A 23,830-nucleotide genomic window follows, 5' to 3' on the forward strand; every position below is an offset into this window, starting at 1 on the left:
TTCAGTAATGGGTAATTACATCACACATCATATTTGAGTATTTACAATCTAGAGAGGTGGAATATTAGTTTCTATGCAGTAGTGTTTGAATATCTCAAATAGTAATATTTGGTTAAGGAGGCTTTAAAAAGGCCATATACAGAACCATTACAAGAGCAGAGCCAATTGTCTTTTTAAGTATGATTTTAGGAGGATTTTACATTACAATATGGAGCTGTTGGAGGTTATTGGGATTGAGAGTTTGTTTCATATTTTAGGAAAGTAGTTTGATAACAGTGATTCCCCAGCTGAGCTGTTGGCTTTCATAACATCTAGGAGTTTTTTTACTGGAGCGGAGGGATCTAGAAATGGTATATGGTCATATAAAAGACTTTGGAGAGCAAGGGTTTTATCTGGTTGCTGAAGTATTTTGTAGGTAAACGTTAATTGATTGAATTATAGCAGCTGAGGAAGTTCTAGCCAAGTCCATCTCTACTCCTAGCAGTTTGGTGCGAGTCATTGGGGTGATAGGAAGAAGTAGCAGTAATGAAAAAAAAAATTCAGTTATCCAGGTGAGTTCAGCTCTGGTCAAGTGAGCTAGAATATATAGCTATTATTACACTGAACATTAGATTGGGAATGGGTGAAAAGCAAAGAGGAATAAAAAACTATTTTCACTGAGTGATGCCAATTACTAGTAGATACAAATTAAGAGTTTAATAGGTCTCTCCAGTTTTTATGTATTCTTTCTTTATATGGGTGGGCCGAGAAGAAAAGGGAGATAAGTTTTAGTAGATTGGGGCAGGATGTAGGTAATGGAGGGGATGGAAAAGGTCAACTGCAAGTGTCCTGGCTTGCTGTGTGTGTGCCACAGAGACAAACTAGTGCAAGGATAAGCCAGTATCTAATGGTCTGGAGTCTGTAGAACAGGATGTGTGCACACTGTGCTAGGAATGAGCCAGGATGATGACCAACTGAGATATGGATTTTAAGAAGTTGATCTATACAACTGATTCAAGTTATAGGAAAAAAGGAGCCCTACTTCTGTAAATGGTAATGAAATTAATCTTAAAAAGGTATTCAAGGCAAGCACCCCAACAAGGGTATATAACATTTCCAAACGGATGAACCTATAAAATGTAGCTTAACAGATTCTGCACACACCTCAAAGAAGGACTCGTTTTTCATCTACGATGTGAATTGGGTTGAATATGACAGCAGACTAAACACTACATTTGGAGTTTAGATCATAAAAAAAAAAAAAAAAAAAAAAAAAAAAAAAAAAAAAAAAAAAAGAGGTTCCAGTTCAAGCATGTTATGTTGGAGACCACTAGGATGCTACAAGAACACAACACGAACATATACACAAAATAAAAGGTGAAAGAAAATATTTTGAATAGCGTCCAGAGTTACGAGGAACGTTTGTTTATAATCATTTATCCTATGATTGATTACTTATGTGATGGGAGGGAAAAGATGAAAAAGGAGCACGAATAGCAAGTGTGTCTGAATGCAGGTTTGTCATCAACATCATGTGTACTCAAATGGAACAGGAACTGCAAAAAAATGACTGCTGGCTTTTAACACTTTTTTTATCTGAATTTGTGATGTTTACTATGAGTTTTATTCTGAAGAAGCTTTACTCTGTTTTTAAGACAAAAGCACAAAATTTCTTGGCTTTTCGGTTGTTCTGTTAAGTTTTTTTTTTGCCCTTTTATACTATAAACACACGTCTATATTATATAAATTGCATGCACACAAATATGCATGCATATCACATGCAAAACAGCGCCCAAATACTAGAGAAGGTACTGCCCCCGACTTGCAGCCAACCCACTGAACCCTCAGCAGAGCTCTGTTTAAAAAAGTTTAGCAATCAATGTCAGACGTCAGAAAACTATACTAAAATACATATAATGCTCTTCTCACAGGCCTCCATTTCTACAGCACACCAAGCGTCACAGCCCAGGGTGAGCCAGAATAAGCAGAGGTCACATGATCAGGGTAACTAGGAACAGTGAAGACAGAGTTCAGAGATCAAGTGGACAGGAGGATCTCAAAAAAAGGCTGGTAAATGCTGTACACCGAGGAAGACCAACAAAACCATGATGGGTAAAAACAGCAAAGATTGTGATGCTTGTGTGCTGCTGACCAATGTAATGCAATGAGACATGCAGTGCATGTACTCCAAGACAGGGGGTTGTAAGGCCAACACACATTACTGCAGAAGGGCTGTGCCACACGCCACATAGCAGTGCATGGGATTTTAAGCAACAGACACTGTACTGTTGAATTAAAAAGCATTATTGTGCTAACTAACAAGTTCCATGCTGAGATGCCTGAAGTCACAACTCCACACAGGACCCCCCCCCCCTTCGATTCTGCACTGCAGTTCAAAATCAGAGAAATAATGCCTCATTTCAAAATAATTCCAGAAAGCAATATTTAGCACTGTACTACTTTTCCCATTTCCTGCTTTGCATTTTATTACTATTGGAAAAAATGCATACTGCTACTAACACAGTTAAGGTCTGCATTGCCACTTCTCATGATGGAAAACCAACATGCAGCACTTTAAAACATCTCTAGAAATGGACTTTTGAAACTATGTGCAACAGGGTACACACTAAACAAAAAACAGAGCTACTGTCTGCTATTAGTTCCCATTATAAAATACCATTTTTTTGGAGGGGGTCCTTCTTATTGCAACTGTGACATTCTGGATTACCTTACATACAGATAATTAAAAATGACTGGACAGCTGGACAATCAGACACACACCGTTAGTACTGACTAATGGGAGGGACTCAACTGTAATAATTTGAACTGAACTTTACAGTAAGAGTATTTTAAAATAATTTGTGAAAGTAAAATGTTGCATTGCAGCAGTACTCTTTCCACTAGAGCTGGGGCAATCCGATTAGTATTTTATTGTCCATAAAACATGGATGGGACACATTTTTAGGAATAGTGCTTACTCAAACAATATTCTGAAATACTGAAACGGTGATAATTTTGGTTTACAAAGTGGTCATGGTTAAAATGAAACGCGCAACATAAAACATTCTTAAATAACTGCAGAAACTTTCATATTGTAGAATTAATAGAAGGAAATGTATTTCCGACTTAAAAAAAAAAAAAGGTACTCATTTTAAAACATGCCATAGGGGCATAACATGTTTTCCCAGGGGAGCTGTAACATTGTGCTTTGCATACCATCATGAAGGAACAGCAAGACATTTTAAAATTTCTGCAAAATGCAGAAGCAACTGTGCAGTGTTGAACTGCTCTGCAAAAAGCAACATGTGACAGTGCAGGACTTACTCGCTAAAATAAAAGAAGGCTGCACCCTGTTAGCAATATGGAACCACTGCATACAGAGAAGCTCTATTCCAAGATACCAAGCTGATGGGGGTCCACATTAGAGCTGCACTGCATTTTACAGTAGCAAAGAAATAACAGTATTTTAAAACATTTTCTAAAAACCAGCAGCCGTTGATGGGATTGCACTTTTCAGACTTGGAGAAGTGGCATTCTGCTTTGTATTTTGTCAGACAACACACACATTTCAACATATTCAATATTAATAAGCACTATTTAAAACTTGAGAATCAATTTCATTGACTGTGGCTGTGATAATGGGGTAGTGCCTTAGTACAGCAGTGATTTTATTGTTATAAATAGCAGCAGAAAACAAGTGGCATATGCCATTAACAAAAAACACATTGTTAGCAACACAGCTACTGGACTGGAACAGTGACATAAAACAAAATATCACATTTAAAGCTAGCTGTAGAAACATTACAGTTTTTTTGAGACACATTTGTTATCAACATACTGCAACTGACAAGCCCTTTCTGGAGAGATCTTTGCAACTGACAAACCCTTTCTGGCGGGACCTTTAATTTATCTATAAACTGGCTAATATTTCCAACTATTAAATCATGGCCATGTAACAGTATACTTCTCAAGTAATGTTTAAATAATTATGGCAAATTACACATACGAAAACTGTATTTGTGTTTTATATTATTTTTAAAGACCATAAAATTGTTCGTAAAAGGTTTTGTAATACTTTGGATCTTCTCTCTCCCGGTCTCCACTGAAAATGGGTTCCTATCCATTTGGACTTTCCTGTTAATCAAATGTATGCATGGAAGTAAGTAAATGCCCACCCTCTGGGCCAGAGATCTTATTTTACAGCTCTGAAAACAAAGTAAATGGGAAAAATATGACAATTTAATACTGTATTATAGACAACAGGTTTTGGGTTTCACAAAAGGACAACTGCTCAGACTCACCGAACTTCTACTTCTGGCTTATTGTGTCGTTCTACAACCTGTGAGGAAAAGTTCTCCAAGCACATCGCTGCCTGCAGCGTGGCACGTACCGCATTTAAATAAGGACGTAATGTAGCCGTCTGCAAAAGGAAAAATAATGCACAGTCAATTCACAAGGCATCAAAAGCGCTTACTTAAAAACACAGCAAACGACTTTCTATCATGAGAATGAGACACTGAAGAAGGGCCATTAGCCTGATAAAGTGTACCCAAGCTCCACCTAGCCAGGTCGCCTTAACTGTTCTTCTCATTCTCAGGTTATCTACAGTCTGGTGCAATAACGCACACTTGTTAAACAAATTCACTCGACACCCTTCTCTCAGTGGTTACTCTACATTCTCTTAATGCTCAGTGGAATCTACTACCTAGCTCAGCCACAAATTAAGAGGCTTGTCACCTCCACCATCAGAATAACCCACCCCAGGAACACCTTAGCAATTGCATCACAAAATCTTACACCCTAAGAGCAGTCTAGTCTGCTCATCAGGAAGGGGGTGCTACACCACATTTAGACGGGACAATAGCTCCCTGACACACCGCATAACTCCGCATCACCTAACATATCAAAGTTTTTTCAGGACTCTTGGCTTCTCACTTCCTACAGTCTTCACAGGTAGTATTCAACAGATGCTTGCAAGACAGCAACACAACTTCCTCAACTCATCTTAAATTTTATCCCAAGAAAAGCCAATGCAGTAAGATGTTAATAGCTCTTATTCCCAATTACTGAAATAATAAAACTACAGAGTCTTTAGGAAGTAACAGTCTTACTTTGCTGTAGTACAGAAACCAGACACCATACAGAATTAGACTAAATGAGGAGCCGATTCATAGTTTTTCATAAAGTCTAAATTATTTTTTTTTTCCAGTTGAAGAAGAAAATACTTACCGAACAGTACTTAAAAGATGACAGAAAAGGGAGTGGTAAAAAAGGTCCTTCACTATATTACTGTCACACACTGCAAAGTGTTCAGACTAGTGGTTTCATCATCTTATGACTAACAGAACAATGCCACACAGAATGAAGAATACAGCCTACCTTATGGCTTAAAGGGAGTGAAAAAAGCCCCGACTTTACCCCAAATAATCAGATTCTAACTACTGGCTTCAATGATGACAGAACAGCAAATGTTAGCATGTCCATCTCAAGGGGATACCGCTTGTCCCTTAGGGAGAACTATTTTTGCACAAATAGTGTGCATCACTGCAAATGCAGATGTGCACCCTGATGAAAGCACTTTCTTGCAATTGTTTTCTTATGATTTCCAAGTAAGATGGTGGTAACACATGCCGTGTTTGGTTTGACTTTCTTTCCCCAAGAAAAGGCCTGCAGTTTCCTGCCCCTGACAAAAAAATAAGTCAAACATGGTGGCCAAAAGGGAGGCTTAATGGCCAGTATGGTGATGACAGTGGGTAATCATGGTAGACATCCAAAAAAAAAAAAAATCACACTTTTATATATTAACACAGTCCACCTCAAAAGGGGATTATAATATGCATTTCATGAAAAACCTGTAATTAATGGGTCACAGAATTTAATGACTCCGATTCACTTTTTTGCCACAAGTTTAAAGCCACAGCAACACTAATCTTTGCATATTATGAAAGATGAAAGGTCCAAATCCTGCTCTACATACATTTCTACTGCTATTTTGTATCTTTACTATTCACATAAAAGGAGTTTCTCTCTCTTTGGGCCTCCACTGCAAATAGACTTTGCATGATTTTTTTTCTGCTTGAGAGGCATAGACAAAACAAATGTTCTCTATGGTGCACCATGGAGACGTTGTTGTTGTTAATGTGATGCATCTAATACGCACGAGTGATGGTGCTTTCAAGCCTTTCCAGGCTGCACTGCAACTGTACTTCTGCATGCAATATACCCGTCTGCCATGTTTAACAGAAAACAATGTAGAATTTAGTTCAGACAATATACTATCTCTTTCATTCTAGCCATACTGATCCTTTTACAAACAGGAAAAAAAAAAAAACATGACATTTTGTGTTGAGATATAAACTATCACTTTCCACACAGTTCTAAGCTGCAATCAGTATTGCAAGGAATGTGCAGAGCGCCAGATTACCACCCATGGACAAGGACAGGATGGTATATGTTACTACAAGTGCATCAAAAGTTTGACGAGCCTGATCTGCAAGGGCATGGAACGCATTAGCATGGAACTTATAAAGACACTGGCAACCTTCAAACACTGGACCCCACCCAATTTGGGTTCGTGAAGGACCGATCTTGTCTCCTGAACCCGTTTGACTTTGAATCAGTCTCCAGAGCTGTGGACGAGGGTAAGGTGGTCCACACATCATATCTGGACCTCGCCAAGGCCTTCGACACCATCCCCCACTCTGGAATCATAGATAAACTTACTAAGCTGGGCATTGATCCCTACGTCACTCGATAGGTTGCCAACTGGCTTACTGACAGAACCCAGACTGTAAAAGTAGCAGACTCCAAATCCAGCTCCATACAAGTGAAAAGTGGAGTACCTCAGGGTTCAGTCCTGGGACCGCTCTTGTTTGGCATCTACTTCTCTGAAGTACAGGCCAACACTAAGGGACTTTGGCTAACAAAAGTTCGCAGACGACTGCAAACTGGGAGCAATTATTGAATCCCCAAATGATGTGGATATTCTACAAAGGGCCTTACCGAAACAGATGCTTGGTGCCAGAGCCATGGGCTCAAGCTTAATGCCAAGAAATGTATAGTTATCCCCTTTGGGAAAAAAACATGTACCCATGAATTAACACATAGGTGGCAGTACACTAAATACTGAAAGTGTGATGAGAGACTTGGGGACACAGGTGGACAGTGGTCTCACCTTCGATAACCACATCGCCACAACAGTCAGGAAATCCTTCTATGTGGCATACCTCATCACTAAGGGCTTTAAATCCAGAAAAAGGGAGGTCATTGTCCCACTGTACTCATCCCTCATTAGACCCATTATAGAGTACAACGCCTGTTTGGTATGTACCTCACAAGACAAGACATCTGCACCAGCTGGAAAGGCCACAGAAATACCTCACTAAGAGAATCACTGGCCTAAAGCAGATGCCATATGCTGACCGTCTAAAAAAAACTCCAGCTATACTCTGTGGCATATCGTCTACTCAGAGCCGATCTCTGCTTAATATACAAAGCCATGTCAAACCTTGAGCTGTTGGACATGCTCCACTTAAAGAAATCCAGATCCCTCAGAGCCACACACTCCAGGTATCTAAACCTTGTCATCACAATGAACAAAACATGCTGGAGGGATAGGTTCCTGACCCAGACACTCGCCATACTCTGGAAATAGACTGCCCATACATGTCAAGGACAGCGCCTCCTTGGCCCTCTTCAAAAGGAACCTTGATGATTGGATGGGAGATAGGAAATTCACCCCAGGGATCATGTCAGTTGCCCTGCTAGACGGGGTCCAGGGAAGTAAAGATTGTGGGAAGAAATATCCAGGGAACTGTTATGACTAGGCTTGTATAGAACCTAGGGCCGATGGCCTAGTACCAACCTATGAACCTATGACTGAGTGCATCTGAACAGTAAAAAAACACACAGACAACACCTGTTCAGAAATCTTCAACATTAAAATCCAGCTACTTTAACTACAAACACACAAAAACAGCAAAAAAACTCACAATTCAGTTACAGCATCCTAGTATGATCCTTAAGGCAGTGACAAACACTAAGTTCCAGCTTTACAGTTTCTGTTCAATAGGTCACAATGAACAGATTTACTCTATGGGATTAAAACCTGTGAAAATATTTAGTCTTACACAAATACACACGCTGCAGTAGCATTGTCGCCTCACAGTAAGACGCTGTCCTGTTCGATTCTCAGCTAGAGCGTCTTCTGTGTGGAGACATGCGTAAATGGGCGTACCTTCGTTGAAGGTTGTGTGTCAGTACCGGCAACTCAGCACGTAAAAATCTATTGCCAATCGTTAGCAGACCGGAGTTCTGCTGTGGCGACCCCTAACCGGGAAAAGCCAAAAGACACAACACAAATACATGTACATCTGTCTGTGGGTCCTCACAACTCAAGCATAGGCCAAAGCACCTCTGCAGCTCCAAGATTACAATTTTGGCCTGGTGAGCCTTTTTTACGGTAGAATGTAAAGTCACCAAATTGACAAGATCCATTCATCCATCACCCCCTCCCCCCACACCATTTTTGCAAATGGGGTCAGGGTGTCACCAACAGTAACTATCACTTACATCCAAGGTTTAGGTTGAAAGGAAACAACTTGTACAATAAACTCCAATAAATTAAAAAAAAAATCTACAAAATAAATAAATAAATAAATTAAAATGTCATGTACATCTCTGTGCAGGGTTTATATATATATATATATATATATATATATATATATATATATATATATATATATATATATATATATATATATACATACATACATACACACACAAAAACAAAATGAGGAACTAGCGATAAGCAAGTTTCTGTCAAGGAAAAAAACCTTTCGCACACAACAGGCTAGGACAAGTGGTATTAGGGGAATGCCAACACTGTCATCTCATTAACAAATGAGGATATGCAATGCGTTTTTTTTTTTTTTTTAATTGCACTGTAAACTCAGATCATTACAACAGATCACAAAGTGATCTGTGCAAATTCTGAACCCTCCAATTTACTGCACCACACTCCACATGAAAAAGTGCAGCAGTAGGTTGCTGCAACATCCAATCTACATTTCCAAAACTACATTGAAAAAGAAGGCCTGGCTACTTAAAACTCACATAAAATCTCCTTCAAGGTCACCACCACTTAACAAGTACATCTTCAGCAACCAAGTTTTCAGCATTGTAACACTACCAAACGCACAACAGTGAAACTGCGCACTGGAGCAAGAAATACTGACTTACTTTGGTAAAAGTGGTAGAGGTCACTGCTCAAAGAATCATGCACAAAGCAAAAAGCAACACCAATAACATAAATGCTACTAACAGAGATTGCATGGAAGCTGCTGTGGTCCGAAAGCTTTCACTTAATGCATGAAAAGACCAATGGCTAAAATCAATTATCTGCAGCCGCTGAAATAAGGAAAACATGCACTCTTGCACAGTCTCAACATAGAAATCATCTCTGACAAAGTTTACACCAGTTTTAAGAAACACGGAAAAAGTCTTAAAGAGGCAATATTTACTGACCTGAAAAGCATTTATAACTCGGCAATAACACCAACTTCGTGGTCAGGCATTGTAATGTAGTCTTTCACAATGGTTACTTAAGTTGGTTTGACAGCTAACTATCTGCAAGGACTTTTCTGTTAAACTGGACAAGGCAAAATTTAACTGATTTTTTCTCAGCTGGCATTCCCGAACAATCAGTACTTGGGCCCATTTTTTTTTTCTGATTACATCAATGTCCCACACTGCTTTTGCCCAAGGCTGATACAACACTGTATGCAAACTATTTTATATGTTAATATCTTAAGGTCAGTTATGAACCTACAGTGATACAACAGAACACTTAGAATTCCTTAAGTTACCACAATGGGGGGGGGGGGACTATAAATCATGACTCCACCACACTGGAGGAAGCATCATAGCTGAAGCTTATCAATCAGCAACGCCAAACTGCCCAAATGTGTTTACTCAAACCTTTATCACTGTCCTCCACTTACTAATGAACCACATTTCTCCAACATGACATACCATGTACAATCACAAAACCAGAATGCATTAACACTGCTCAGACCAGCATTTACGTTGGCAATGAGAGAAGACATTCAAAAAGACAGTTTCACCACCTGGTTCATGTACCTAGTGACCTCAAAATAATGCAAATTTTACTCAGAACTAGAATAAGATAATACATGCCATTGATTTTTGGGTACAACTGGAAAGGTATTAACTTCCATAAAAACCTCATTGCACTCCTTAATTACAACAGAAGTGGGAACCAAAGTAGTAGTTTGAAGTACACATAACGACATCACCATTTATTCCCAAACACCCACCCACAGCTAATGTGGATACATGTTCTTGTGTTAGAAATTTCATATACTTCCATATTTACTGCCTTATTTTGGTGTGTGTGCATCTGCAAATATCAGGAGGTTTATGAACATTTTGCAAACACTTTTATTGGCCATGGCTGAAAAGGGCCCCTTGGTTTAGCCCACCCAACCAGTTAACTATAGAAATAAAAGCATAAACTAAAACATTAATGGAATTACAACAGTCAAATATTCTGTAGATGGAAAAACTGACCCTTAATTCTTGTACAATTTGCAGTAAACAATCTAACATAAATGTTGCTTTGAAATGCTCTGGCATATCTCTCGGTGAATCAGGGACAAATCTCAACAAAATCATGGGCAATTATAGAAATAATCACGAACGGTCAGGGCACTTAAAATATTACTACTATTAACCTCAGATATTGACAGAATAAGAGAATATTAAGTGAGATACATTGCCTGGAGTAATACAAGTTTAAAAATCCAATTACTGTCATAGTGTAATTCACCACCTTATTTCGAAATGTCACCAGTTTTAGGAGGAAAGAGGGGCAGAGAGAGTGAAGAACTGTGCTTTGGTAAATAAGATAAATAAATAAAACACGGGAAATTGCCAATTAGACACTTCAAATACCCAAGATATGGGAAAAAAACGCGATCACCGGAAAGGAAGCAGGGGAAACAGAATTGTGAAATCAAAGATCATGCGGTGATCAATGTAATACCAAGTTATACACAAACCACAGCTCACACATACTATATGAATCGTCACTACAGGTATTAACAATTACTGATTTTGCTCTAACCATCACAAAATGTGTCTTCAAGATCTAAAATGAGAACTCAAGTTAGTACAATTTTACTCTTCAGAAAAAGGAAGTATATACAAATATAAATTTTCATTTTCCTAACTGCATAATGCCAGCAAATGAAACGTGTCCGTCACCCATTGAGAAGACTTTGGCCAAACCTGATGCCAGTGGTAACTGTTCCTCATCTTTGAGTAAGGATGTTTACAGCTATGATCCTTCCTTCATTTAACTATGCAAACACTCACAAAAAGAAGAAGCGTCCTGATCTAATACCACAACATATCCTTATCCCCGGTACTCTTCCATATACTTAAAAAGGATCAGTAGTCTTACCGGGGACCTAACCAATCACCCTGAGGGATGCGGGTACGAAAATATCCAGCAGCAACCCCCGCCTCACCCCACCCAAGGTAAGCTGTAAGACTCTCCATATCCCCTGCACAGGGACATTAACTCAAACCCGCCACCCTCAGCACTCTCCCTCAATTGGTAGTTAAGAACAGTATGTACTACTACCACAGCAAACAAGATAAATAACCCATAAAAGAAAAAATACTAAAGCACCCTACTTACCATCTTGCAAAACCCAAAAAGGCGGAAGTACTCAGCAACGCAAGCGCATTGACTATCTTCCTGGAAGTATTGGCATTCCGCACGTACCAATAGCTAGTCATGGGGAAGCACAGGTATCTTTTTACAGTCTGAAACAGAATATTAATGTTCTTTCATTCTGCCTTATATCAGATTTTATTTTGGATTGCTATATATTCCTTCTCCTTCTAGAAAATAAATATGGGACGCACATAATGAAAGGCGTTCCCTATGAATAGCTGTCGGACAACCCAATGTAACTATAAAAGGTAATGTGTAGATCGTGAAGGTACAGTACATGTACTATATGAATGGGGGGGGGTATACCGTCATTTTACGTGTTGCGTTGGTTACGTCATATAGGCTGTTACTTTTTTTTTAATATAGTTTCAATGTATTTACGTCTTGTGGTGTGTGGCGGCGCAATCTAGCCACTCACTTTGCCAATTTACCCCACGTGAGCCGTCATTGGTCTGATTACTCTCCCTTTTTCGGTGTTTGTTCTGGCTTTGGGTAATTATACTTTTCTATTTGGAGGGAAGCAGCTTGAGCTTGCCCATTGTACAACAGACTTGTACTAACCTGTAAGAGTTCAGTACAGTGTAATACTAACCGCTGTTATAACTAATACATTTCTGTTTTTTTTTTGAGGGGATGGGCTCCTCCCCTTCACGTTAGGTTTGAGTCGCTCGTAGGTAGCGCCTCCCCCTATACAGTGGGGGTGGAATGTTTTTGCATGGAAATTTGGACTGTTGTTCGGGGAAATAGGGCCAGTTTATGTTCATCTTATCTCGGTAAGTTGAAGTTTTCCGCAAGTAAACGGTTCGTATAATGCTTGAATGGCAGGTGTCTGGTTGTCTTTTTCTGTAGTTCCTTGAGGCCCATTTGGTTACAGGGGATATTTAGTGGGACTGTCGGCTTTTGGAGCTGATCACTGTTTCTCCCATCAGAAGGTGGCGAAATGGACGTGATTTGGATTAGGCAAGGGGAGTAAATGGCTTGGCATAAAGGGGCAGGGGAGATGCTAATTTGTTGCTAATGGTTTGTATATGAGGGGTGAATTTCGTAATGGAAGAAGTTAATTTTAAATAAAGACTTTTCAAACATTCAGCAGAGCTGTATTCTGTAGTGCTAACCGTGCTTTTTCCTAGTTATAGAAAATTCAGATCACGTTGACTAGTGGTTTTGTTTTGGCATGGTAATTGCCATCTTGATATTTCAAATAAAGTACTGGCAAAGGAAAGGTGAAGTGAAAATAGTACATACTTGCATTGGGAGAGGGGAGCCTGATATGAGAGCATTACACATTGGTAGAGGAGAGGAAGACTGACATTAGTTGATACATGATCATGGTGAGAGAGAAGCTGGCATAAGGGCAGGTACTACCACATGCTGTAAGGGAGCTTGAGGCTGTTCCAGACCTTGGGAGAGGGAGCCTGTGTTGTTTGCATTGGATACATTCATTGGGGGGGGGATTGAAGGGGTGAAAGTGTTGAATGAAGGCATTGTAGTCTGAGAATGATATATGTAACAAAAAGTATGGCAAATGAACAAGACAAGAGTTTGGAAAATGGAGTAATGAGTATAAAAATCTTCATCTTATACTTCAACACACTTGGTGCACCTTCTGGTCTGCTGTTTAAAGAAACAGGAACATGGATGCATCAGCAGACTAGTTTTCTATGCCTGGAAGATATATATATATATATATATATATATATATATATATATAGCTAGAGTCTGTCTTTGAAAGACATTCCTGTACTTTTCTGTAAATGTAGATGGAATCTTCCATACATGTTGTTTATCCGGTTTGTCATGTCTCTTTCTTAATTTTGATGCCTGTGTAGGCGGTTGCTGGTGTATGTACATGTATGCGGTTCCCTGCTCGTTTCACTTTGGTCTCTTTTTCCCGGTGAGCACTAAAGCTGAATCAGATTTTAGAAAGCAAATTATGCCACTTTATTTTGCCAAGCATTGTTTCAAATTTTCTTCGTAGTTCGCATACTAGTTGAGATGTAGGTCATTCATCACTTTGTAGATTTGCTTTTTTATTTTTTCCAGTGAGTACTATTCTGAGAGCAACCTTAAAATGCCCCCACCACCTCATTTGGCTCATCCTTATTTGAAAAAGCAGCTCTAGTCTAACCCTTTCCCCAGTTACAACTCATTCCGTCATGACGAAGTCCAGCAGTCATTCAGAAAACCACATTTTTTGTTGCTGATATCCTTGTTCTTTTGGGTACTATCCATAGCTTGTGGCAGTCTAAGAACTTTGTCCAAGTTCTCAGCTTTTGTGTCACCACAAATGCTTCCTTAAGACCTGTTTGTTAATAGTGTGCATCCCTTTGTCACCAGTTGTAACCAAAATCATGAGGTACTCCAACGTCTTCCACTTAGGACAATTCCTCATCGGTCTGAGGAAAGCAGTTTTCTATTTTCTGTTTGTCTCTTGGCGGGGTACTTTGGCTTTTCCTCTTCTCTGCTTCACAACTGGGCAGTGCCAGTGAATTGCTTGAGTGCATGTTGGGGGGGGGGGGGGGGGGGCACAGTCACATCAGGTAAAAACATCATCATGTGTGCAATGCAAAGGTTCCACATCTAATTACCTAAAATTAACATCCACTCTGATTCTGCTGCATGTTGATATCCATTTCATAAAATTTTTGATTGAGAATTGTGTTAAGGTGCATCATCCCTTATTAGCTACCTTTTATGTATCAATAAACTACATTATTGTATATATCTACATCCTACCTCAGTCCCTTACAAAATGACCATGTTAATTCTACTCTGTACCTTACAAAATGACCATGGTAACACCAATTTGTACTATTTGAAGAGGAAGGAAAAAAAAAACATTTTTTGTAATATTGCTATCTCTATTATCTGTATAACTCCTGTTTTTAACTTTGTAAAAAATTCTGTATTATTCTTGGAGCTTTTCTCCCCGGGCCTCTACTGAAAATGGACATGTCTCCAGCTAGACTAACCCGGTCAACAAATGTAAAATAATTTATTTATTATTATTTATCACCCACAATGAACATATTTAGCTGACTACTGAAAATGCTGGCATAACTTTAACTGTAGTAATACAGGGGCTAGATACCGTGTAGCAGTGGTACAAATATTCATTGTTGTGCAGCACATTTACAGAACATCGTAGAGCACATATTTTTGAGGCTTCAGTGTCTGCCCTGGCACAGTTTTTTCAAGGAGAATAAGGAATGTGATCCTCTTGTAGTTAAAACCTGTACCCATTGGTTCCCTGTTTTAATCATGAGGATCACTAGCCCAGCTTGCTCTCCTAATAAGGTCCATCTCCCCCTGTTTTGCCATTCTGGAGGTACCATTCACCTTCTTCCATGAAATATTGTAGAAGTGCACTAGCCATGCTTCCTGAACTTGTCCACTGAAGTCAGTATTGTTAGCTGGATTTCATCCACATTTAGATGTTTAATACTGCAGCGATGTAATTTCCGCATCTGTGGTCTACTAAATGTTTTAGGCATGGTGTCTGATAGGAGGGTGTATTATGTCAGTGTAGATATTCCTTAAAATGTATTTTCCAGGTGTTGGCTTTCTCCCCATAGATGTCGGTAATTGTTTTTATTTTTTTTTTTGAAAAAGTTTTTATTAGATATTAACTAAACAAATTGATCATGACAGTAATTGTATTTAGAGATTTGTAAGCATAAAAAGAACAATATGAAAAAGAACACTATTTACAAGAGTGTCTACTAACGAAGAATCTCAAAAAGATTCCTATACATTACAATTGATACGAGTATAGCTATTTGTTTATCAAGCAGTTCCTTGAAAATTGTTCCTGTATTATAGTAGGAGGTGATTCTATTAGATCTTGATTTAATGGCGATAATTTCCAGATGACATACTTTGGTTGCAATATTTGCGAATTCTTTGATTGAGGGTGTAGCTTCAATCTTCCAATTCTTGTTTATAACTTTCCTCGCTATGGACTATAAAAGGGGGTATTTCATTATTTTACCACAAACAGGAACAGGAGTATTAAAAAGAATTGGCAAGTTAGATAAAACAAAATTGTCCCCAAATAAAACCTGTAAAACAAAATGATTAATGTTATTCCAATAAGGTGCAAGTACAACTCAATCAAAGAACATGCTGCCAATCTACTTTAAGCTCGTGTTTACGTCTTCAACAAACTTGATTCTTTTTAAACATTAAATTTTATGAGGTGTGAAGAAAGTTATATGCAAGAATTTCCAACTAAAAAGTTTCCATCTAAGAGGAGAAGTCCTTTTAGAAGATATCAAAAATGATTTTTTATCCTCTTCATCTGGAGGTCTGTTATTAATGTGAGTAAAATAGTTCCAATAATTGTCACTGCAACTTTTTGTTTCTTTCATCACCACTCCATATAATTTGGATAAGAGACCCTCTCCCAGTGTGTTTTGTTGTGTTAATATTAAAAATTCAATTAATTTAGGAATAAGGTATCTTACTCTTGGCCACATTAACTTAATTTTAGCTTCTACATATTGTCTGCCATCCAAACACATATATTTGCTTAAATCATATTTACTTATGATATAATCAACAGAATGCAGTTTTTCATTATTCATTAATTGAACCAGTAGATCAGATTTTATTTCTTTAAATGTAATCGTTGTACCTAACTTTGAAGTAAATATATTATTTTGAGTGTATGCTATAGGGAAAAGAAGAAAAATCCATGCCTTGTATGTTGGATTTCTACAAATTAAGTTTATAAAGGTATTTAATATACTAGAAATAAAATAAGTCAGTTGTTTGGTGATTCCTTTCTGGAAAATAATCTTTTAGCAACCAGTATAACTGTTGTGTAGTATAAGATTATGACTAGAGTTTAAGTTTAAAATTTTAAGAAAAGGCATCCTAGAAACTCTTCGCTTGGCTGTGTAAATATTATTTATCCGAAGAGAGATTGTTTTTATAATTGATGTTAAAGAATATAATTCTAGATCTGGAAGTCCCAGCCCTCCTGTACAGTCCCTTGTATGATAATTTAAGGCAATTCTTGGTTTGTTGAGGAACCAAAGAATTTTTAAAAGTAATGTATTAAATTCTTTAATACATGTTGTAGATGGAAATAAAGATAATGACTGAATAACAAAAGGTTTTTGGTAAAATAATTTTGATTATAGATGGTCTCTCTTTCATTCTGAAGAGAAATCCGTTCCATTTATTTATTAGATTCTTTATATCGATTATGTTGTTAGTATAATCATAATTTATATTATTAATGCCTGTTATAATTACTCCTAAGTAGTTCATTTTTCTGTCTTTGACAATGTATTTAGTAAATCTATCATTTATCCTATTAATATTGGCATTTGTGAGTAGTATTTTTGTTTTATTATCATTAAAGGAGAGACCAGGTTTTTTTTTTGGAACACCTCCATTGCCTTAAAAACAACAGAAAAGGAACCAACACTGTCACTCAGTGTCAGAAAAATGTCATCCGCAAATAATTGGATTTTAGAAATCAAATTCACATTTATGCTAATGCCTTTTATGTCTAAATTTGACCTAATAAAATTAGCAAAAGGTTCTGTAATTGGAGTGAAATCAGGGGTGAAAGAGGACATCTTTGTTTAGTTCCCTGTTTGTATTAAATCAGAAGTAAAACTACCTATTTTAACCTATGCAAAACAATTGTCATAAAGAAGATTTTTAAGATGTGTAAAATTACTTGAAAAATTACTTTCCTGTGAGACTAACAAAAGATATTTCCAAGTCAGAGTCAAAAGCACTGTTACCATCTAGATTAATTAATGTTAGATTCTCTTTTGCTTTGTTTACATAATCAATTACTGTGATTATTCTTTTGATATTGTCATAAGTATTTCTAGTTAGAATTAAATCAGTTTGATCCTCATTAATCATGGAACATAGAATATATTTTACTCTATTAGCATGGATTGCCATGAATAACTTACATTTAAAAGAGAAATCAGTCTGTACAAAGAGCATTCAGTTGGATCTTTATTAGCTTTTAAGATTATGGAGATGAGTATATTTCCAGGAGGGAGGAACTTTAAGTCACTGACTATAGAAAAAAAACTTTGTGTAATATGTTTAAGGTTTCTTTAGGTGGTAACTTGTAGAGTTCTGGTATAATTCCATCATTACTTGGTGCTTTGTTAATTTGAGTTTGAATTTCAGACATTGAGAGATGTTTATTAATTAATTTCACTTGGTCATCAGATAATTTATATTCATCATCATCATCTTCTTTCGGCTGTTCCCGTTAGGAGTCGCCACAGCGGATCAACTGTTTCCATTTCTTCCTGTCCTCTGCATCTTGCTGTTTCCATAAACCTTATCTTAGGCCTTCCTCTTTTCCTCTTACCTGGCAGCTCCATCCTTAGCATCTTTTTCCCAATATACCCAGCATCCCTCCTCAGCACATGTCCAAACCAACGCAATCTCGCCTCTCTTGCTTTGTCTCCAAACTGTCCAACCTGAGCTGACCTAATATACTGATTCCTAATCCTGTCTATCCTAGTCACACCCAGTGCAAATCTTGCCTCATCCAGCTCTAACTCCTGCCTTTCTGTCAATGCCACCATCTCCAACCCATGTAACATAGCTGGTCTCACTACCCTCTTGTAGACCCTCCCTTTCACTCTTACTGGTACCCATCTGTCACAAATCACTCCAGACACTTCTCCACCCATTCCACCCTGCCTGTACTCTCTTCTTCACCTCTCTTCCACACTCACCATTACTCTAAACTGTTGATCCCAAGTACTTAAAACTCCTCCATCTTTACCAACTCTACTCCCTTTATCCTCACCATTTCTCTACCCTCCCTCTCATTTACACACACATATTCTGTTTTAGCCCTGCTGACCTTCATTCCTCTGCTCTCTAAAGCATATCTCCAACTCTCCAGGGTCTCCTCAACCTAGTCCCTACTCTCACTACATATCACAATGTCATCTGCAAACATCATAGTCCACGGGGCCTCCTGTCTGATCTCATCTGTCAAGCTGTCCATCACCACTGCAAATAAGAAAGGGCTCAGAGCTGATCCTTGATGTAATCCCACCTCCACTTTAAACGTATCTGTCACTACCACTGCAGTCCTCACCAATGTCGCACTACCCTTGTACATATCCTGTACCACTCTTACATACTTCTCTGTCATTCCTGACTTCCTCATACAATACCACAACTCCTCTCTAGGCACCTTGTCATATGCTTTCTCTAAGTCCACAAAGACACAAGCAACTCCTTCTGACCTTCTCTGTATTTCTCCAACAACACTCTCAGAGCAAACATTGCATCTGTAGTGCTCTTTCCTGGCATAAAACCATACTGCTGATCACTAATCATCACTTCCCTTCTTAACCTAGCTTCCACTACTCCCATAACTTCAAGCTGTGACTGATCAATTTTATCCCTTTGTAGTTACTGCAGCTCTGCACATCACCCTTATTCGTAAAGATAGGTACCAAAGCACTTTTTCTCCACTCCTCCGGCATCCTCTGACTTTCCAAAATTTTATTAAACAATCTGGTTATAAATTCCACTGCCATTTCTCCTAAGCACCTCCATGCTTCCACTGGTATGTCATCTGGGCCAATAGCCTTTCCATTCTTCATCCTCTTCATGGCAGTCCTTACTTCCTCCATGCTAATCTGTTTCACTTCCAGATTCACTATCCCCACATTATCCAACCTTCTCTTTCTCTCATTCTCTTCATTCATCAGCCCTTCAAAGTACTCTTTCCATCTACTCAAGACACTCTCCTCACTTGTGAGTACATTTCCCTCACTATCTTTTATCACCCTTACTTGCTGTACATCTTTCCCAGCTCTGTCCCTTTGTCTAGCCAATCGGTACAGGTCCTTTTCTCACTCTTTAGTGTCCAGTCTCTCATACAACTCTCCATATGCCTTATCCTTAGCCTTCACCACCTCTCTCTTTGCCATGTGCCTCATCTCCTTATACTCATGTCTACTTTCTTCATCTCTTTGACAATCCCACTTCTTCTTTGCCAGCCTCTTCCTCTGTATACACTCATGTACTTCCTCATTCCACCACCGTGTCTCCTTGTCCTCCTTCCTCTGTCCAGATGTCACACCAAGCACCTTTCTAGCAGTCTCCCTTACTAGCTCTGCTGTAGTTACCCAGCTATTCGGTAACTCTTCACTGCCTCCCAGTGCCTGTCTTAACTCTTCCCTGAACTCCACCTCACAATCACCCTTTTTTAACTTCCACCATTTAATCCTTGGCACTGCTTTCACACTCCTCCTCCTCTTCTTGATCACCAACGTCATCCTACAGACCACCATTCTATGCTGCTTAACTACACTTTCCCCTGTCACCACTTTACAGTCTTCAGTCTCCTTCAGACTGGCTCTCCTACATAGGATATAATTCACCTGTGTACCTCTTTCACCACTCTTGTATGTCACCCTATGCTCCTCCCTCTTCTTAAAATATGTATTCACCACAGCCATGTCCATCCTTTTCGCAAAATCCACAATCATCTGACCTTCTGCATTCCTCTCCTTAACACCATACCTACCCATCACTTCCTCATCCCCTCTGTTCACTTCACCAACATGCCCATTGAAGTCCGCTCCAATCAGTAGTCTCTTACCCTTGGGTGCACTCACCACCACATGATCCAACTCACTCCAAAATTTTTCTTTCTCATCCATCGTACTCCCAACTTGTGGAGCACATGCTCTAACAACATTCATCATTACACCATCAATTTCAGGCTTCATAAACATCACTCTATCAGACACTCTCTTCACCTCCAAAACACTTTTGGCATACCGTTCCTTTAGGATAACCCCTACCCCATTTCTTCTGCCATCCACACCATGATAAAACAATTTGAACCCGCCTCCTACACACCTGGCCTTACTTCCCTTCCATCTTGTTTCTTGCACGCACAATATATCAACCTTCCTTCTCGCCATTATATCAGCTAGCTCTCTCTCTATACCAGTTATATTGCCAACATTCAAAGTTCCTACCCTCACTACTGCACTCCTAACCTTCCTCCTCTCTTCCTGCCTTCGGGCATGCCTTCTTCCTCCTCTTCTCCTTTGGCCAACAGTAGCCCAGTTTCTGCCAGCACCCTGTTGGCTGACAGTACTGGTGGTGGTCGTTGTTAACCCGGCCTTGACCAATCCGGTATGGAAATATGAAATGTTCTACGCATAAGTAATTTGGCAGAGGTTTTACACTGGATGCCCTTCCTGACGCAACCCTCCCCATTTATCCAGGCTTGGGACCGGCACAAAGAAATGCACAGGCTTGTGCATCCCCAGTGGTTGGGTTTTATTTTATAGAAAAAGTTTTCATTATCCCTTCTGGGTCTGTTATTATAGTATAGTAATTTATTTTATTGTAATCATTTATAAATTCTTTTAATATAGCTTCTAATTCCATCACTTTTCCTTTTCTGCTATGTGAATAAATCTTCTTTGTATTACTAAGTAGTTTTGTTCTATTAAGTAATTTATGCATAGATGTTGGGTTAATAGAGAAAATAATCCTACTTTTATTATTTAAAATTTCCAAATACTTATGTAGATTATTAATCTATTTATGTTGTTATTGTTAACTGTCTGATTTTCTAGTTTTAATTTGTCAAGTTTTTCTTGTATATTGTAAATTTTTTTGATAACCAATTGGTGACTCTACCAACAAAATATGTTTTTAGTGCATCACATAGATACATTTCTGGAATATCTCCTGTATTATTAATTTCTATAAAAGAAATAATTTCTTTAAAGAATTTTAAGGACTTCTTTTTATTAAACAAGTTATGTATACTGGTATCCTCATCTTAATGTTATTGGATTTTAAAAATGGCTCAAAATTGATTGCATTGTGATCTGAAAGTGGGCAAGATACCACTTTGATAAACTAGGAAATGTTAATCAACTCATTGGAGACCTGTACTGTAGCAATTCTGGATTGCTTTCTATGTCTATGTGAGTAATGAGTAAAGAAAAGTTATTCTGGATCTGAGAAATCATTTGTGTTCCTAAGGTGAAATAGTTATGTGAACTTTAACATTACCTTTGCTGATGCCTGTATTTTCCATTTTCCTGTTGTATTAGTATCTTTTGATGACAGTATACAATTAAAATCTCCTGCTAGTATGAAGCTGCCTTTTTAATTTTGAATTACTTGCTCTAGAAGTTGTTAAACCGTTTTAATTCCTATTCCAGGAATCCAGTGCAAGTTAATAAAGGTTAATATTCTCTTATTATATTCTAGGGTAACAGAACAAAGCATACCATTATCATATGTGTATCTGTCAATGATTTCAGGCATAGGCAAATAAAATTTCCATACTACAGAAACTCCTTTCTCTTTTTGTTATGTTAGATAATGTAGAGTAATACTTAGTATTAAGTCTGCCTTTGTCTTCTGTCAATGGGTGTGCTTCTTGTAGAAAATTAACTTGAGAGTTAAAAACTTCAAGTATTTCTTTATATTACCCCTCTTGCAACTGTTATTCAATCCATTAACATTTATGGAAAAACTATTAATAAATGTCATTTGCCATACAGGTTAACAGTGTAGATGTAACTGTTTTAAAATTAACTATATGGACCAAGTATAATAGCTTTCCTTTGTTGAAGCACTGCTTATCAATAGTCATACTGACATTAATACGTAAAAGTTTAATTAGATACATACTAATTGTTATTGTAAACACCCACAAAAAAGAAAAACAATTTTAATGTAACTAAACACTTACTTATTTTTAAAATCCTTCAAACCCCTCATGGAGTCTAACGCTCCCTGCTTGAATAGTCAAACCATCCAAGCAAAACCCACTCATCTGCTATTCTAAAAAGCCCAAACCCTCTGCTTCAACTAAACAAAATTGTCATTAACAGTAAAGTGAACACAAGTCTGTATCCTTTAAAACCAGTATAACATGTGTGAAAATAAGAGAAGAATTATATGTCCAAAAGTTGTTGTTTAACTTGCATATTTCTCATTTTTATATGTTCATTAAAACACTAAGATATAAATAAAATTTCTTATTGTTCAATAACTATATATAATCTTGACTCTTATCTACTGTCCTCTTGCAAAGGTGAGAAACTGCTTTACTTCAGTTAAAGATTCCTATTGTGTGCCTCACAGAAAGATCAATTTCCTTCCGGAATCATCTGTTTTCATTCAGTGAAAATGTAATAATAGATAAGTAAATGTCATGAAACATTTAAACAGTAATGTACTGCTATTTGTGCTCAGCAGTTTACTAACACATCTTGTGTCATCCCTATTAAACATAAGGTTTGTTCTTTTCTTTGTTTTGCTTATAACTTCAAGTGTAATAACACGCTCCTGACATTATCATCAGGCTTCTAATAAAACGGTTGCCAATGGCATATATATTTGGGTCACTATTAATGTAATGCTTCTGTAAAACATCTTATTATGTACATTCAAATATAATCTTTAAGAAATGTACTCAAGAATGTATCACAGTACATGCTGCTTAAATGATAAAGAGCAACACTTCAGACAGCTCTTAATGGAAATGTAACATTCACCAAATCATTAGTTTACATGCTTTGCATAGCTTTCTTAACTTTTGCCTTATGTAGCAAGCTATACTGCTTTTGTAACAGAAATGGTATGTCCATATGCTTATTTTTCATTGAAAAAATATATCAAGACTAATCAGCTAGAAAGAAAAAAATAAACTTTTGGTAACCTACTGTAGCATAGTGAATTGTGTTAAGCTACAATGTCTTAACAGTACATTATAACTTGGATTTTAATTTACGTTGGCCAGAAATCTGAGTTTTAAATGTCTTATTGTGCTCCCCTTTCATAATCTTATGGTTTCATTGACTTTGTTCAGTTGAGAACTTGGTAACATTTGAGCTAATGCATTATTCATAGGTTCCAGATATTATTTAAATTAACCTTTTAAAGCTGTCCACCAATCAAAATCATAAGCTGTTAACAGTTCTGGTTCTCGGCATGGGTGGGGATGGGGAACTTCACAGAGCTCAAGCTGTTTACCAGAGAAAGCTTCAAGTATTTAAGATGAGACACTACAAACTTCTACTCTTTACGAAT

The 23,830-nt window shown here is 37.8% G+C and overlaps 2 protein-coding genes across 2 annotated transcripts in view; one reads left to right on the forward strand and one right to left on the reverse strand.

The window, feature by feature from the left end:
* The window catches only part of LOC122806874 (actin-related protein 2/3 complex subunit 4), a 143,861-nt gene extending 131,935 nt beyond the window's left edge, over positions 1-11,926 (reverse strand). Inside the window, exons 1-2 of the mRNA XM_044077646.1 lie at positions 11,705-11,926; positions 4,281-4,399 (exon numbers count right to left, since the gene is read on the reverse strand). Of these exons, the coding sequence (XP_043933581.1) occupies positions 4,281-4,399; positions 11,705-11,707 (122 nt within the window). The 5' untranslated portion in view covers positions 11,708-11,926. The remainder of the gene's footprint in view (positions 1-4,280; positions 4,400-11,704) is intronic.
* Positions 11,927-12,373: 447 nt separating this feature from the next.
* The window catches only part of LOC122806135 (transcriptional adapter 3-like), a 164,328-nt gene continuing 152,871 nt past the window's right edge, over positions 12,374-23,830 (forward strand). The window contains exon 1 of the mRNA XM_044076372.1: positions 12,374-12,516. The gene's annotated coding sequence lies outside the window, so the exon portion shown is untranslated. The remainder of the gene's footprint in view (positions 12,517-23,830) is intronic.

The sequence above is a fragment of the Protopterus annectens genome, chromosome 7.part0 (assembly GCF_019279795.1).
Source record: "Protopterus annectens isolate FY-2018-M chromosome 7.part0, PAN1.0, whole genome shotgun sequence".
In the NCBI taxonomy this organism is placed as follows: domain Eukaryota; kingdom Metazoa; phylum Chordata; order Ceratodontiformes; family Protopteridae; genus Protopterus; species Protopterus annectens.